This window comes from Pinus tabuliformis, chromosome 2_2 (assembly GCF_031772625.1).
Source record: "Pinus tabuliformis cultivar Carrire ecotype Pingquan chromosome 2_2, CPIR1, whole genome shotgun sequence".
In the NCBI taxonomy this organism is placed as follows: Eukaryota; Viridiplantae; Streptophyta; class Pinopsida; order Pinales; family Pinaceae; genus Pinus; species Pinus tabuliformis.
The window spans coordinates 14,772,400-14,789,212 of record NC_142300.1 but is presented as its reverse complement, the minus strand read 5'-3'; the positions used below and the strand labels follow the sequence as shown (position 1 = coordinate 14,789,212).

At 35.4% G+C, this 16,813-nt stretch overlaps 1 protein-coding gene across 3 annotated transcripts; it reads right to left on the bottom strand.

The window, feature by feature from the left end:
• Positions 1–4,309: 4,309 nt before the first annotated feature.
• On the bottom strand, positions 4,310–15,754 carry LOC149191305 (formate dehydrogenase, chloroplastic/mitochondrial-like). Of its 3 annotated transcripts, none has more exons than XM_089406214.1 (5): positions 15,600–15,754; positions 15,310–15,435; positions 6,244–6,422; positions 5,929–6,080; positions 4,512–4,651 (listed from the first exon to the last, which is right to left on the bottom strand). In XM_089406214.1, the coding sequence occupies exons 2-5, from the start codon at positions 15,422–15,424 to the stop codon at positions 4,642–4,644; spliced, it is 456 nt and encodes a 151-aa protein (XP_089262340.1). In that variant the 5' UTR covers positions 15,425–15,435; positions 15,600–15,754; the 3' UTR covers positions 4,512–4,641. The 3 variants fall into 3 exon arrangements, with proteins under 3 accessions (XP_089262339.1, XP_089262340.1, XP_089262341.1); XM_089406215.1 differs by having other exon boundaries at positions 4,522–4,651; positions 5,972–6,080; XM_089406213.1 differs by lacking the exon at positions 5,929–6,080 and having other exon boundaries at positions 4,310–4,651; positions 15,600–15,750.
• Between the last annotated feature and the right edge of the window lie 1,059 nt (positions 15,755–16,813).

The window sequence follows — 16,813 nt, the reverse complement described above, 5'->3', positions numbered from 1 at the left end:
TTGTGCTCTTTGGTTTCCAATTCGACTTCAACCATTCTTCAGCTGACATTGCTGTTGGTTTAGTACCCGGATCTACCACGATCCAATGATCTTTACCCACCAGCAGATCCTCCATCTTGAGTTTCCACAACTCAAAACTTTGACAATTAAATTTCTCAATCTCTATCTTTCCATTGCTCGCCATATTATTTCACCATAAGAATCGATCCAGCAGATCTCCCATTGAATAGGGTCTACCACAAGCCTGAGCAAAAATCCCTCAGTAGCAAAGATGTGCAACCGTGCATAGATGTGCAACCATGCATAGATTGTGATTATGACTCCAGGATGTATTGTGATGACATGTAACATGGACCATCCATGTATGAGTTGTTGTATGATTATTACTACAATCATGTACTTTCTATTGTTTCATCGTTTTATGATGATTTTGAGTCCAATCAATAGTATGTTGAGTCATCATGGTGACAAGATTATAATGGAGGATTCTCATGGAGTCAATTTTGTAGCCACATGTATGGGCTAATGATGATGTAATAGTCATGATGTATCATGTTTTTGAGTCATTGGTCCATAGGAGATTACTATAGCAACAATGTAATTCATTGAAAATCTATGTAATATGATCATGAAGCCATATAATTGTATTGTACTATCTTTTGGTCTTATAGTCGTGAGTCATGAGGTCATGTTATGGTCATATGAGAACATGATTGATGTTTTATATCACTACTACAACCATGTATTTATTAATGTATATGTCACCTAAGTCATGGTCATGTGGAGTCTTGGTCCATATGGTCTTCTATTTGTCAAAGGAAGCATTGTTTTCAACATAAGTGTTCATTTATGCCCAACAAATGGTATCTTTACAACGTGGAGATGTCATGTGTTTAAGGGGAGCATTATTTTTTGTTATTCCTTCATCCATACATTCTTAACATTATGATCTGCTTGGAGGTGTTCATGCTATGCCTCATATTATGCTATGACACTGGGGTTCTTGGCCTCATGTGATGAGATATTTTGTGGCTGTTGTTATGTGGTCATGGGGGAGATTGTGTGTGGTTGCCTCATGGGGATACTGTTGCATATTATATGATGTTGCATATGTTGATGATGTTGCCTTATGTTGGCATCTTGTTTCTTGCTGCTAGAAGTTGTTTGTTGGATATGCAGCTCTGAATTTTTCTTGGATATATTTGCTACTTGTATGGAGGCATGGATGATATTTGATGAATTTAATTTCAGCCATGTAGATATGTATTTCTCTAGTATGTACTTTAGTTCTTGCTTCCTATTCATATGTAGTTGATCCTTTGCCATTGATGTCAAAGGGGGAGAGAATTTGGATGGATAGAGATCATTTTTAGAGTTGCAGTTTTAGTGGAGATCAACCTCACATGTTGTTGAGGTTGACATCAATGCCAAAATGGGAGTTTGTTGGAATTATAGTATTGGCATTGATGTCAACATGTTCATGGTTCCATATAGTCAGTTGAGTTGACACTGGGATGATTGTGTTGGCATTTATGTCAACAATATGATGTTGCTCATGTTGGATTGTGTTAGCATGTGTTGGCATTGATGTTTGTTGAGATGATGGCATTGATGGATCTTGATGGTAGCATGATGTTCTTGGATCCAGGATGAGTTGGCATGTGCATTGATAGACATATCATGATGGTTTTTTGATGTTGCAAGATAGTTAGATGGTGCTTCTACAAGTAGAGGATGTTGCTAAATGATGTAGGAGCATCTGGACTTAGCCAGCAATGTGAAGGTTTGTTCACATGTTGTGGCTAAAAGAGTGAATTTCACTGACCTGAGTGGTCAAAAGTCAGTTTTAACCGAGAGGGTTGGATCTCTCGAAAATGATTTGTAATACATTATTGTAATAGTTAGGAAATTGTCTTATTTTAGATTGAAGGATAAGTTGTTAGCGTAGGTGTGTAGTGGAGCTTGAAAATAGAGATTTGATTGTTAGATTATTTAAAATATAGATTGAGTTTTTCATACAATTAGAGTAGGATTCAACTCATAAAAAGAAGAAAATGTAATGTAGAAGGATTAGCTGAGATGATTGAGGATTGAGCGAGAAGCGAGAGTTGTGTGATAGAGAGGGTTTTGAGATTGAAACAGAGGTCTGTTAATTTGTTGTAATCGAGCCAAGGGGCCGAGACTCTGTAACTATTATTATTTTGAATGAATTTGTTTTAGTGTGCATCTGTGTGTGATCCTGGTGGGAACTCTCGTTTATTTTGTGTATCTGCGTTTTGAAGCGCATCCGGGTAATTCCTCTATTTTTCGTATTTTGCTTATAATCTCAGTGTTTATGGTTAATCGCAGTCATTAATATTAATAGTGGGGGTAGAATATCATAGAAGGGTTCGATCGGGTTGAAGTCTCGTATGCAATCGTATCCGTTGATCAAAAAGTCAACATCTGATGTCACCATCACTACAACAAAACCGCGATTTGCGCCAGATTTAGCGCCAGATTTTAGTGCATCTTTTTTGTAATTGTGATGAGCAACCTGGCGCTAAATCTGGCTCTATTGTACAATTTTTAAAGCGTCCTTTTTTGCATCTGATTTTGCATCCTTTTTCACGCTAGATTTTGCATCATTTTTTACACCAAACTATGCATCATTTTTTGCGTCAAATTTTGAACCAAGATTTGCATCTTATTTTATGACAGGTTTTGCTTCTAGTTTTGTGTCATTTTTTGCATCTATTTTTCATTCTCTTTTGCTTCCTATTTTGTGTCATTCTTTGCTTCCATTTTTGCACCATCATTTGCATCAAGTTTACACTGTATTTTGAATCCAATTTAACGTCTTTTTATGCATCCATTTTGTGTCAGTTTTTGCATCTAGTCTTACGCCAGGTTTTGTATCTAGTCTTACACTAGTTTTTGCTTCTATTTTTGCACCAGCTTTGGTGCCTATCTTTGCACCATGTGTTGAATTTAATTTAGCACCAAATTTTTCATCCATTTTTGTGCCCATTTTTGCATCTTTTTTTGGACCATTTTTTACATCCACATTTATGTTTGATTTGTCTCCATTTTTCCCATCTCATTTTGCACCATATTTTGCGTCATTTGTTTCATCCAATTTTGCATCATTTTTAACACCATCTCTTGCATCTAATGTTACATCATTTTGAGCATCCAAATTTGCATTTATATTTGCATCTTATGTTGAGTCATGTGTTGTGTCCACCTTTGCATCTTATTTTGTGTCTAATGGTACATTCAATTTAGAGCCATTTTTTACGTCTACTTTTGTATTTGTTTTTGCACCAAGTTTTGCATCCAATTTTAAGCTATTTTATGCCCCTTTTTGCACCATTTTTTTGTGTCTACTTGTGTCCAATGTTGCACCATTATTTACACCGACTTTTTCATCCAATTTTGCATTTTTTTGGTGTCTAGTTTTACATCGTTTTCACCATCCAAATTTGCATCTTTTTTTGCCTCATTTTGTGTCCACATTTGCATATAATTTTGTGTCTGAGTTCGAGCCTAAATTTGCATGTGATTAGGAATCATTTTTTACATCCAATATGGCATCCTTGGTTTCACCTTTTTTCAGCCCCATTTTGCATCTTGTTTTATGTCTTTTCTTACATCTTTTTTTTTTCCTTTTTTGCACCCAAGTTTGCATCCCAAATTTACACCATTATTTGCATCATCATTTGGCATATTTTGCAACATTTTTTGCTTCTTTTTAACGCTCAACTTTGCATCTTATTTTACATCTAGTTGTCTTTTTTTGCATCTAATTTGGTGCCCATTTATGTGTCCTTGTTTTTGCCCAATTTGATATCCTTTTGTATGCCATGTTTTGTTCCCTTCTTTGTGTCAACTATTGCACAATTTTTCACTTCTAATTTAAAACACTTTGTATGTCAATTGTTTGCATTTTGTATTAATTCCTAGTTTAACATCCAATTTTACTTTCAATTTTGCATCCATGGTTACATCCGCATTTGACTTCTTATATAGAGTATATTTTTCTTTACATATATGACCTCATTTATAGATTCATAGTGAAATATATGATAGTTTCTAAATATCATTAAAGCAGATATCACAATTCAAAATCATTTGTAAAGAAATTTAAGAGAAATTGACAACATCCATCCAAAAAAATAACAATGTGTCATTAACAATTTTCAAAACATGTATAAAATAGCAACATAATACTAATAAAATCAGTATTATTTTTAATCAAAACAAGTAAAATTCAAATATGATTAACAAATCAAAATATTTCATGAATATCGTTATTCTACGATAAATTAACAACATACATAAATCAAACTCATCGTATGATTACAAAATCAAAATGTCTCATTGATATAGGGTAAATTCACAACACCCATCTAAACATAACAATGTCATTCTACACAATAATTTCTTCATAAAAAACAATGCATGTGCATGCCTAGCTACCACCACCAAGATCATCCTCATGATCATCTTGACCATCCTCATTACTCTGATCCACATCATCACCAACACCGCAACTATCATCATCATCTCCTCCTTCACCACCATCATCCTCATCCTCATCCTCATCATCTCCTGATATATGTTGAACATAATTTGGATCATCGTCTTGGCAATCATTACCTATAGCATTCTGACAAAAAAAAATCAATATTACATGTTAGTATTAATTACATAACACAACGCATGTTTTTGTTATACAATGTTAACCATAAAATGAGGTAAGATATACTAGCATTTGCACCAGATGTTGCAAAGGAAACGCCGTAAGGCATAAATTGAAAAATACAAATACAACAAAAGAATACTTTGATAAAGAATAAAAATATATTGAATGCTCAAATCAATGCCCCATTAACTGGAAGCATTTAGTAGACATATCTATCAACATTAGGATTATACACAATGATCAAGAAATTTTCCATATACAAACAACAACTTCCACAACAACCTTTTGTCACATCCACATTTTAAGAAATGCCTTGGAACGTGATCAGAATCTTCCATATTGCCTTTTTCATTATGCAGATAAATCTTCCATATTGCTATTTTCATCATGAATGTTGTTAGTTCATTGTTGTAAAGTGTTAGTGTGTTAAATTCAATACTATAAGTTCGACAAGTGAAAAACATTCCTCAATTAGCATAATATACATTTTTCTCTCACCGTGTATTTTTCAGTCAAAGAGCACAAGTAACATATTAACATGTATTTTCCCTTCATTATTTTCATCATAGAGCCAAGAAATCTACGCCTTATCTATAAACTAACAAAAACATTTTGAAATAAGTTTAATATTTCAAGCCAGTGTCTAACCTATAAAGTAACAAAAACTTTTTGAAATAAATTTAATATTTTAAGCAATTGACTAACCTACTTTAATAATTGAAAAATTCTCAAAGATGAATTATACTCCATAATAAGAGAGCCAACATTGGAGCCCATACTTTCACTAAAACCAAAAGAAACACAACCACTTGTTAAGAAGAAATTCAAGTAATAATAATAAAACAAAAATAATAAACATTAAAGTATAAAATGGTATTTCCAACACACAAGTATAAATATACACGCTCTATGTCCATTGTTAGATTAAATGGGTGTGGAGAAAATTAGTAGAGAACCCAAAATTGTATTTCTAATTAGGATGGGTGGAGAAATGCTTTAAATGCGGGTTGTTGTCATTCTAATGAAACCCTTTGCAAAGGGGATGTTAAGATTCTGAGAGAAAAGCTAGGCTTGGTAGAGAACACCTTCCTTGTTAAACATTCCCCTACTGTAACCAAAAGGAAAGGGCAAGAGAAACAATAATTAGGTTTTTGTTCACAAGTTCTACAAAATATATAGGTGCTATTGATGTTTGAGTGAATAATGGGAGAGACTATTTATGAAATTGTGATAAGGCGCACCTAGTTTTGTCAGAAAGAGGCATATTAATGACAAGTACATCACATTTAGGTAGCATTTCGTCAAGATTTGTCTCCAATGTTGCTCCAGTTTCCTTTTCCAATTCGGGTCCAATAGAAAGACGGTCGTGGTAAAGAAGCTTACAATTGAAGGGCTGTACAAAGGAACGCAATTCAATTCAACATCATGTAATGTTTATTATTATTAGATTGAAATTTTGAAACAAACAGCATGCATGCGTAAGAATTATGGAGCACTGATTTTTGAAAAGAAGTTTGCAACATCATGAAGTAGTACTAGATCCTAAGAATGAATACCTTCAAACGCTTAAGTAGTTCTTTGCCAATACGCCCTGCACCAATAGAACCAATAGTTTTCCCTTCTAGATCATATGACCTGTAAGAAATTGCTGCCACTTTCCAATCACCCTCAACAATTTGCTTATATCCAGGCACAAAGTTTCGCATCAATATGAGAATGCGCATTAGCTCATCTTCTGCCACGGACACCACATTACTTTCACTGATCTTCAACCAATGATGATACAAACAAATCAATGGAATTAAAAAATATATCCAATATAAATAAAATGCGTTTTTTTAAAAGTAACTCCTAAAGTGAGAAAAATAAAGTTAAAAAATATAACAATGACAATTGTGTAGTTAAAGTGTAACCAAAACAAAAATATATATACAACAATAGAATAAATAAAATGCGTTGTTTTAAAAGTAACTCCTAAAGTGAGAAAAAATAAAGTTAAAAAAAATATAACAATGACAATTGTGTAGTTTAAGTGTAACCAAAAAAAAAAAAAATATATATATATATATATATATATATATATATATATATATATAGAATAAACCTATCAAGTGTGGATCAAGCAGTTTGTGTCGGATTTAGCCCATAAAATGTCATTTTCAAATTTAACAATAGAATAAACCTATCTAGTGTGGATCAAGTAGTTTGTGTTGGATTTAACTCATTAAATGTCATGTTCAAATTTAATGGAGAGGGGTCGATTTAATGGAGAGGGGTTGAGAGTGGGAGCCACTTGTGAAGGGTAAAAATTATTCCGTAAGGCACTTAGTGAGACAGAGCCTTGCACAAACCTATTGACAACATCCTACAATTAGACAAATCATTCTTCCATCAACCATTGGAGTTGATCTCAACCTAAACGTAGGTCACCACGGTTAAAGAGAGGACATCATAACGAAACAACGAATTAAACATGGAACCGTCATTTCTAAAGGAAACAATGGTACCTAAAGCTATTCGAAACGTTCGAAGGAAGGAGCAAAATGTCATTTATAATAAAATAGTAAACTTCGTCCACAACAACGCTACTTAGGGTGGAAATTGTTGGGAAAACCACCACAAGAAAGGAACAAAAAATGGGAAGGCTAGAAATGCAATTATCTTTGCCCTTGAAATGTCTACTAAAAGGAGAGGAGAGTTCGAAGGAAATTAAGGAACTCAAAAGGCAGTCCTTGGAGTCATCATTGCCCGATTTGAGAGAGCTTCCATTTTTTGAAAGAGTTGTTTTACTTGCACCTCCCCTCTCCATTTTGTTAAAGAGTTGTTTCACTTGTTATGATATATATGAATGTTACAGTGTGCAGGAGTATGATTCAATTCCATACGAAAATACAAAACATCTGATAGGATTTCCTTATACCTCATAGGCAAACAACCATTGTCCCTTCTATAGATGAGCAGAATAAGTGCTTGGTTCTCTACACTAAATAAAGACAAAGTATAGTACTTATTGCTGACAAAATAGGATTTAAATCGCGGTTCAATTGCTTGACATTCAGCTGGTCACAGAATTGTAGAGTGCATAATCATAAGTGATGTTGCGAGCCTCATTGCTCAAAGTCTAAGGGTCTTGCGAGCCATAATCACAGCCATGTATGGCATATCTTGTGATTATTGCATTTTATGAGGTCAATTCTTGTGAAGACATTTCAGTTTATAATAAATTTTGAACCTCAACAGAGTTTTGGCAAGACCTGGCTGAGCTAGGACATCAACAACACAGCTGATATGAATGACATAATCTAGCCTCAAGAGGGAGCCTCTTTTGTTTCATCACTCTAACAATCTATGAAGTGGTGGAAAGCATAACAACTTCCCCTTGAATATGACACCTAAACTGAGTACAAATCCTAAATGATGCAGCCCTTGGTGCATGTCTCTCAAAGTATCGATATTTCAAATGTTGAAAGCTCTTGTGCCCATTTGATATGCATTCGATTGCAATTCCCCTGAAGAAAGAATCTTATAAAGGTGAGGCCATGGCCAATATGTTAGCCATATCCATTAGAGTTGCCATTGCTTGACAAATTTAGTGTGATCAGTCCCACCATGATTCACATGGGCTTCTACTCAACACTGGCTGTTGCTATTGTAAGAGTCTTCAAGCTCGTTGAACCCATAGTATTGATAAGTGTATTCTTTGGGTCTCTGGTTTTCAAATTCTGCCTATGTTTTCCTCTCAGTATCATTATTTCAAATGTTGAAAGCTCTAATTCCCATTGTTGTGTATTTGATTGTGGTTTCCCTGAAGAAAGAAGCTTATAAAGGTGAGCCCAAGGCCAATATGTTGGCCATATCCATTGCAGTTACTATTTCAGCTTATGGGGAGGCCAAGATGAATGCATGGGAGGTGATTCTCCAGTTAAGTGCAGTTGCATGTGAGACTACCCAATTGGTTCTCATACAAATTCCACGAACATCAAAAGGGATTAAGTTGAATCCCATCACATCTTTGTTGCTCCTTGTTGCCTTGTTTTTCTCAGCACCCCCTGGGCCTTAGTAGAATACCCATTTCTGATAATCAGGGTCTCTTCCTTTGATTTGGATTACATGACATTTCTGCTTGTGCCTTGGCTCTTAATCTTGCAGTGTTTCTTCTGATAGGAAAGACTTCAGCCTTGACTATGAATGTTGCTGGTCTTGTCAAGGACTGGCTGCTCATAACATAATCTTTGTCTGTAATAAATGAAAAGGTTACAGTCATAAACTTGAGTGGGTGTGGACTGGCTTTTCTGGCTGTCTGTTACTATAATCATTTGAAACTTCAAGCTCTCAAGTCCAATGACAACCAACCAAAGTACCTCAGCAGTGCAGCTGATGCCAATGATGAAGGAGAAGGTTTGATAATGACGAGTGGGAGATCCTCAATCAGAGATTCAGAACCAGTAGAGAAAAATCAAACTCAAGCTTCATGATTAGGTATTTAGATCATTAATATTGTCTTGTGCTAGAGATTACTGTTCTTGGATTGGCTCCTCTATGCCCAGATCTATTTGCAGGGAACAGGCCAGTCATTCACAGTGAAGAAGATAATGACAAGATTAGTGTATAATGATGGACAGGATGGTGCCATGGTGCCAACCTAAATTTCAAGTAAGGAGACATCTGTTCATCAATTTGTCAAGAAGCATGGCCTACAATTCAATTGCTCTAAGCCTATCACTTCTTCCACCTGTCAAATAAATTGTTTCCTGTTTGTTTAGTTGACTATGGTTCTAATAAATATACTATTGTTTGATGTAAAAAGACAAAACAAAACAAAAAATATGGAAAGTTGTGACCCCATTTTCTAACTACAAATTGAAATCGGATTACCATAGTGACCACCTCTGCTTATTGGAATCAAAAAGGGGGTGGGTTATGCACAATCCTCCGTATCATTTGCTATTACCAGAGATAATTAAAGCCACCCTAAACTCAAGTCTTAACTATGCTGATAAGTGAATAAGTGCTTGGTTCTCTACACTAAATAAAGACAAAGTATAGTACTTATTGCTGACAAAATAGGATTTAAATCGCGGTTCAATTGCTTGACATTCAGCTGGTCACAGAATTGTAGAGTGCATAAAGTTATAATTCCAACAGATACCTACCAAATTTTAGGCAAAATTAACTGGAAAATATACCCAAAAAAAAACTAAAATGTAAAACAATTAAACTATGCTTATGTTTGGACATGAAGCTATATAACAGCTACATGTACCCTAGTGGATATATACATGATTTGGACTTTTATTGTTTGGTCAGCAAAAAGAATTTCTTCAGGGGACGTCTTCCTGACTCTGCCATTTTGTCATATCTTCTTTTAATAATAATATTTCAACAGTTTTCTATAATAATCTTATTATCTTATTTATATTTCTACAATGTGTTTTTTTGTTATTCTTTCTTTATTTTGGAAGTTTCTCAGCACAGTCATTACTCCCATGACGCAGTAGAACACATAATTACTATCACTCAAGCAGATGAACCATCAAGCTTTCAACAATGACTGTGCAAATACCAAGAACATTTGACAGTATTCCATTCCATACATTAATTGGATAACTTGTACATGACAAGAAAACCCATGTACATACTACAAATTAATGTATAACTTGTACATTACAAGAAAACCCATGTAGATGACTTGTCAAGCCAAAAAAGCAGCTAGGTTTAAAGCCAATAGGTTCACTAAAATGAAAATTTCCAAACTCATGGACTTTGCAGAGGTATCTTCGAGAAACATAAACACAATACCCTTCTCTGTAGCTACTACGCCAACAAGAGAAAGTTGAAACGTTTCCCAAAGGTCACAAGCAGTTATGTCAGATAAGAATAGAAAACTCACAGGTAAAGAAGAGTTTAAAGGCTATAAAAAGATGGAGACAACTCCGTACGTTATATGTCCATCGTAATGCTCTTTCAAGCTAGAATAGGCTCCAGGTCTGTTAGTAAAAGGCAAGAGACCAGCTAAAGGCAACAGGGGCTGATGGAAGCTTTCATTGGTTCTCTAGGCAAATCCATCAATGATATAAGTGTGAGGCATAGGAACCAGTAGACAATTGTAAAAATAAAAATCACAATCATAGCACTGTACCTAAGTCAAAGGTATAGTTGTAAGTTACTGTACACTGTTTTCCAAAAATAAACTAAAAATTTCAAGAAACTATTCATATCCTGATTAAAGGAAATGGCAAGCTACAATTTCTCATTTAGAAAAACATTCCAAAAATGTATCAATTAATGACTAAGGATACAAAAAAAATGTTCCAAAAGTTGTTAGGAAAGCTTTCTTGGGATTTGGCTTGTCTGGAGCAGGAAACATGGGCTGCATATATCTTTTTTTGTAACTGCCTAATGTAAGACATTTTGAAAGGGAGATTCAAGATGCTTCATCAAGGGGCTTGAAATTTTTCATGTATGGCCATTTTGAAAGGGAGATTCAAGCTCGAGGGGCTTCTAAACATCATGGTGGGCCTCTTCATATTTGCAGTCAATCTCCATTGTTCATTTCATGAAGCTTCAAGTGCCTAGAAATTCAAACCTATGTTATCACTGTAATTGGTTCTTACTGTTTTCGGATCAAAGGCACGAGTCTCTTTGTTTGTGGAATTTGATACATCTTCGGATCTTCCTCTAAATCAACGGCCTCATATAAAATATCTGGGCTTCCAATAGATTCTGATATCGGGTAGTGATCGTTAAAACTGTGGGCTGGGATTTCTCCATTAAAACACATTGAAGATGCATCAGAAATTCCAACCCGAGGTGAAGGTCTAATAGAAGACCTAGGAACTGTGGAAGAAGCCAAAAAAGAAACACGGCAACTAAATTGCTATGTTACAGATTACCTCAATATAAATGAGGATCTTCTAACACTTGCCCAGCGGAAAGAGGAGGAGGTAATTTTGAAGCTTAAGAGTTTTATTTTGAAGGATTATTTTTATTAGCATCAATGGTAGAATACATCATGTATTAAGCCCTTTTATACACGTTGCAGATGAGCTCTTTAGCTGAAAGAGTGGAAGGCTTGCAGATGGTACTTTCCAAGAATACAGAGGATAATATCATTATGGGTGGAACATTGAGAGCTCTTAGAGTCGAAATGGCTGATCTCAGACAGCAACATCTGATACTTAGGCAGCATTATGATGTTACTCAAATGAAGCTTAGGAATAGTGAATAGTAAACCATGGGCTTGCTTCAAGGCAATATGAAAGTACTGGTAGGGTGAAATAGGATGAAGCTCTAGAAGCCTGGAATCTAATTCAACAAACACAGAATCTCGCAGGGCATTATTTGTTCTTGATGCACTATTTGCTAGAGAACATTTGGTGCACATGATCCACAAAATCCCACAACCCTGATGCAGAAACTCTGCAGGGATGCAGGATTGACAACCTTAATGATAATCTGTTAAACTAGAATAAAAGAAAATTTTATAAGCACAAGGCACTTGTATCGTTCTCTTGCTTAAGAGAGAATCTGGTTCAAGATCATTTTCCTCCTTTTAACAAGTGCTCAATAGATTTCCTAGAATCAGAGGTCTGAAAAGAAAAAAACCAAGAGAAGAAATAGACGAGGCCCCAAAGCTAGTAATACCACTGGGATTCTGTAGAAGTTCAAAATGCAAACATGCAAATTAAATATAGGGTCTGTCAATGGTGTGAAAAAAAAACCAAAAAGAAAAACCATCTCCACGAGGTCTTAGATTATATGAAAGTCATCAAGATATAGAACTCATTCTCAAAGCAGAATGTGATTATGAAATTCATCTCTTTTCTTCCCCTTGAGCTTGTAACCAGTCGGCACTGTCCTGGTAGTGGTTCCCCTGAAATGAACACAAGGTGGATAAAACACTGGTCTAAGAAAACATGGATATTATACTAGGAAGTAAAGAAGATGGTATAGTAGCAGTTCTTTGTCAATGGAATGTACAGTTTAGCAACAGGTTATTTGGTACATAAAAGGCCTCTGTGTACCATTATCTCCTGCAGTCTTTTTTTCCCAATTGTATCCAACTTCGGGTCATCATGGTTTACGAACAAATTATAGATAAAGGAAAAGAAAGAAGAGAATATCTAAGAACAAAGAACATGGGAATGCATGCTACAAAACACTATTTTCATGAATTATGTAATTTCCCAAAAATGCCACGAAAGATAGGCAGCTCGTTCCATCACAGAATGTCAAGTTAGATTTATTTAAACCATAATAATGTAAAGATTTGAGCGTTTAGAACTTTTAGTCAATATGATGCATCATTTACTACAATCTTCCATCGTACTGAATACTGAGATGGAGATTGCAAAACGTGAAGAGTCAATGGGAAAGTTAACCCGAAAGTTAACAGCCATTGTTGCAAACCAAGATTTGCTTTTTGCAGAAACTGAACACCTGCAAGTGCATAGACAATTGCAAAATGCCAACTACAAAAAGGTTGAAACTGAGGCTGAATTGATACATTCCAAAAATCTGATGAATGATTTGAAAGGGAAAATATGTCATATGCATGATGAAATGTGCAGACTAAGGGCCGAAAAGAGTGATATGATCAAGCAGAATATATTGCTTAAGCAAGCAGCAGAAGCTAAAGACCAGGTTATTCTAAACATCCGGAATGAGGCAACTGACTTGTGGCACAGAGTACAGGTTTTAGAAGATGAAGTCATGGAGAAAGAAGGTCAAATTTCTATATTAAAGGGATCATTCTCTGAAGAGTATTGGTATTAACAAAGCATAAGAGCATGGATTCACCATCAGATTGGCCTTTTCTGTCAGGATGTTAGTAGGAAGAGAAGGAGATACTTGTTTTTGACCGCTTGGCAATGCAAGTTTCAGGTTCAAGCACCCCTCTTGATCCATATGGAACTGAACAGAGAACTGCTCATCCTCTGCAGATTGATTTATAGTCATAGTACAGTGCTTGAGGACATTACATTACAACATCTCTACCACACTGAGCTTGCAAAAACAGTCTAACGATTACAGAGCCCTACAAGATATCCACTCGTGTCAAAAAGGATTTAAGCTTGTTTGCAGATATTTTTGAGCTTTCAACTGTTTAAGTTTTGGTGGCAATGAACTCGTTGAATTGAACTGAACCTTTCAGACTGCCCAAAAAGAAGTCACGTGAACATCAAAATTCTCAGTTAAACTGCCCTAAAAAACAACAAAAATGTCACATGGACATCAATAACATTCTCAGCGGAACAATTGTGTAGAGATCTATCTCGTATTATGATGCTGATCTGGGGAAACTCAGGTGTCAAAGGAAAGCGCTTGTAAGGGAGAAAAGAGATACCAGTCATTCAGGGAATTGACAGCATCGGAGAATATAACTCAATGCTTACAGAAAACCCATTCTCACTATGCCTTGAAAGGTTTGCAATGGCCTCTAATGCATAGTCACTGCTATAAGTTTGGCTGCCAGCACATGATGATACTCTCCTAAGTGTAACTGCTACTATTTCCCAACAAGTGTCTAAGTGCACTCTCCTAATCACTCCCTAGAATGATTGTTAGAATGATTGATTAGCAGTTTAGTGAACAGGAAAAGGCCATTAGGGAAACTGGTGGATTGAATTTTCATTAAAGCCATCGAACAACTAAGTTACTAACAACTGGATCAATTGAGTGTAAAATATGGTTTCGTCTTAACCTCTGATATCAAAAACTTTGAGGTCTGGTCAATAAATTTGTGATTAATGTGGATATATGCAACACTAAAACGATATTCCCTCCACTCAAATACGAAACCAAGGGGAAGCGCGAAGAAACAGACCAATAATCAAAGAAGAATGCAATACCCCAATTATCGCAAAAACATTTGACTGTCACATCAATTATAGAACGCTAACAAACTTATGCAAACGAGGGAACTGGTTGCCACTAAATTATATTTGAGCTGAGGTATATATACATCAAGTACACACCAAATTGCCTTATCGGCCTCGGACAAAATAAAAGGGCAGGTTGCACACGGCTATTAGTAGCAGCAACTAAGGCTGGTTTAGTTTTCGGCTCTCAAAGAGCCCAATACTCAAGGTAATGACCTAAGTGGGCGTTGAATATTTCAATCCATCTTTTCTACTGCTTCCCCACCACCGTTCCTGACAACAGTTGCCGCGATGTTTCATAATTACTTAGTACTCAAAAGAAATATGAAAGTTTACAGGAGAGGCATATCACAGTATAAATGAAACAGTCTAGGTCGGTGGCAGTCGGAGTTGGCTTGTGAGAGTTTTGGGTAATTTTGAAAGCATAGATGCTCCTCTAATTGCTCAACTCTGCTTCTATATTAGTACAGATCCCGGATAACAGACCTTTTGCAGAGCTCGTTCAAGGAAGACCTTTAAAAACCAGCAAGTTCAAGTAAGAAATCCAAAAATTCAGTGCAGCTCATGAGGCATACGTCAATTGAGTTATCTCGGGCAGTAGAGTGGAATGGCATTTGTCAATTGAGTTATCTCGGGTAGTACTGCTTACAACAGGAGAATGACAAGACCGTATAGCAGAGAGTTCAAAATCCGCATACATGATACAAACAAGGATTAGAAGAGTCTAAGAACAGTGCTCACTGTCTACAGAGCCAAGACGAATGCAGAAGAGTTCTTCCTTCAGTTCCCCATCTGAGAAATCAGTTGCATGCCAGACCCAAGTTTTATCACTACCTGCGTGCTCCTGAAGTGACATTGGGGAATGAACTGCAAGGCAAAAAGTTGAAATATTTCCAGAAAGTTGAAATATGGCAAATTTTTCCAATCAAGAACTCTAAATAATTTCATTAGGACAAGGCGTAGAGGATTCATGACGGCGACAAGAAAATAATGGCGCTTTGCAATTTTAGCACTCTCTTGCAGAAAAATACCTTTTCTGAAATCGTTTTGACCACGAAGAAACGCAGATGAACTGTTGGAAGTCGTGCAAAGAGAGATCTGGTGGCTCGTGGATCGATTCTGGGGCAATGTTTATGCGATTGCAAACCATGATTGTTCATATGCGAGCTACTGAGCTCGTTGAGAGGGATACGCGCAATGGCGCCAAACTACCAAGAGGATTTGAATTTAAAGGCGGGATAGAATATCTACCGTCCGATCATGTCATCGACGGCCATATATTTGTGTTTCAGTAAAACGGATTTTCAAAGAATTTGAAATATTATACATTTTATAGAATGTGAAATATTATACATTCTATTATTTAAGCTGAATAATAGTTTTACTTTGGAAAATTAATTGGGCACATCAAATAAAATATTGATGTGACGGACATAGAACTCCGAAACAATAATGCACCTTTCTCTTACTCCAAAACAATAATGCACCCTTCTCTAGCTGATGTGTCAATGTTTTCTTTGAAGTGGAACTTAAAGAATTAAGTAATTATTCATGATTAAATTGGGATTTTATATAAATTAATTGATTATTTATTAATGTTAATTTCATTTTATAATTTTATAGTAATTTTTAATAGATTTTTGTTAAAGATAATTATTTGAGCTATTATTGTATCAAGATTTTTGTTGTGTCTTTTATTATTATATTTTAATCCACTTTAAACATGCTCAAAATATGTTTTCATCTTCATTTGTGGAGATTATCTACTTGCATATTCAAAAAGTTTTGATGTAGTTTTTGCCTTGAAAAATGATTATTGTGATTGTAATGGTGAGAAATTATTCTATTAAGAGTGTTAAGTGTTATTTAGAATAAATGAGAAATTCTTTTTGAATATATAAGACTAATCTTTGAGACAATAGATATATATTCCCTAATTATCACATAAACAAGGGGTTAATCTTGCATTTAGTGCTTTATCTCTGTAGAGTTTCGCTAAACAAAGGGAATACCTCCTCCTGCATGACTTCGATTGTCCCTCCCTCTTACAGGATTGCAAAGCATTAAGAATTGAATCTTCTTTATTTTAAAGATGTAGTCTTGTCGAATATACCAAAAACATAGTAGGATTCTTTCATTATTGACAAAATCAAGCACATGTGCAAGGGAAGTATTCATCTATGGATGGTTAACAAGTTCATTAATAACTACAAGCAAACGCTTCAAACTATGTATTTAATGATCT

Coding starts and splice junctions, on each gene's coding strand:
- LOC149191305 (XM_089406213.1), bottom strand. CDS start 15,424: ATGTCACTTCAGGAGCACGCAGGTAGTGATAAAACTTGGGTCTGGCAT. Junction 6,423..15,309: donor TCGTCTTGGCTCTGTAGACA/GTGAGCACTGTT, acceptor TGTCCGTGGCAG/AAGATGAGCTAATGCGCATT. Junction 4,652..6,243: donor AACTACTTAAGCGTTTGAAG/GTATTCATTCTT, acceptor TTTTTTTGTCAG/AATGCTATAGGTAATGATTG.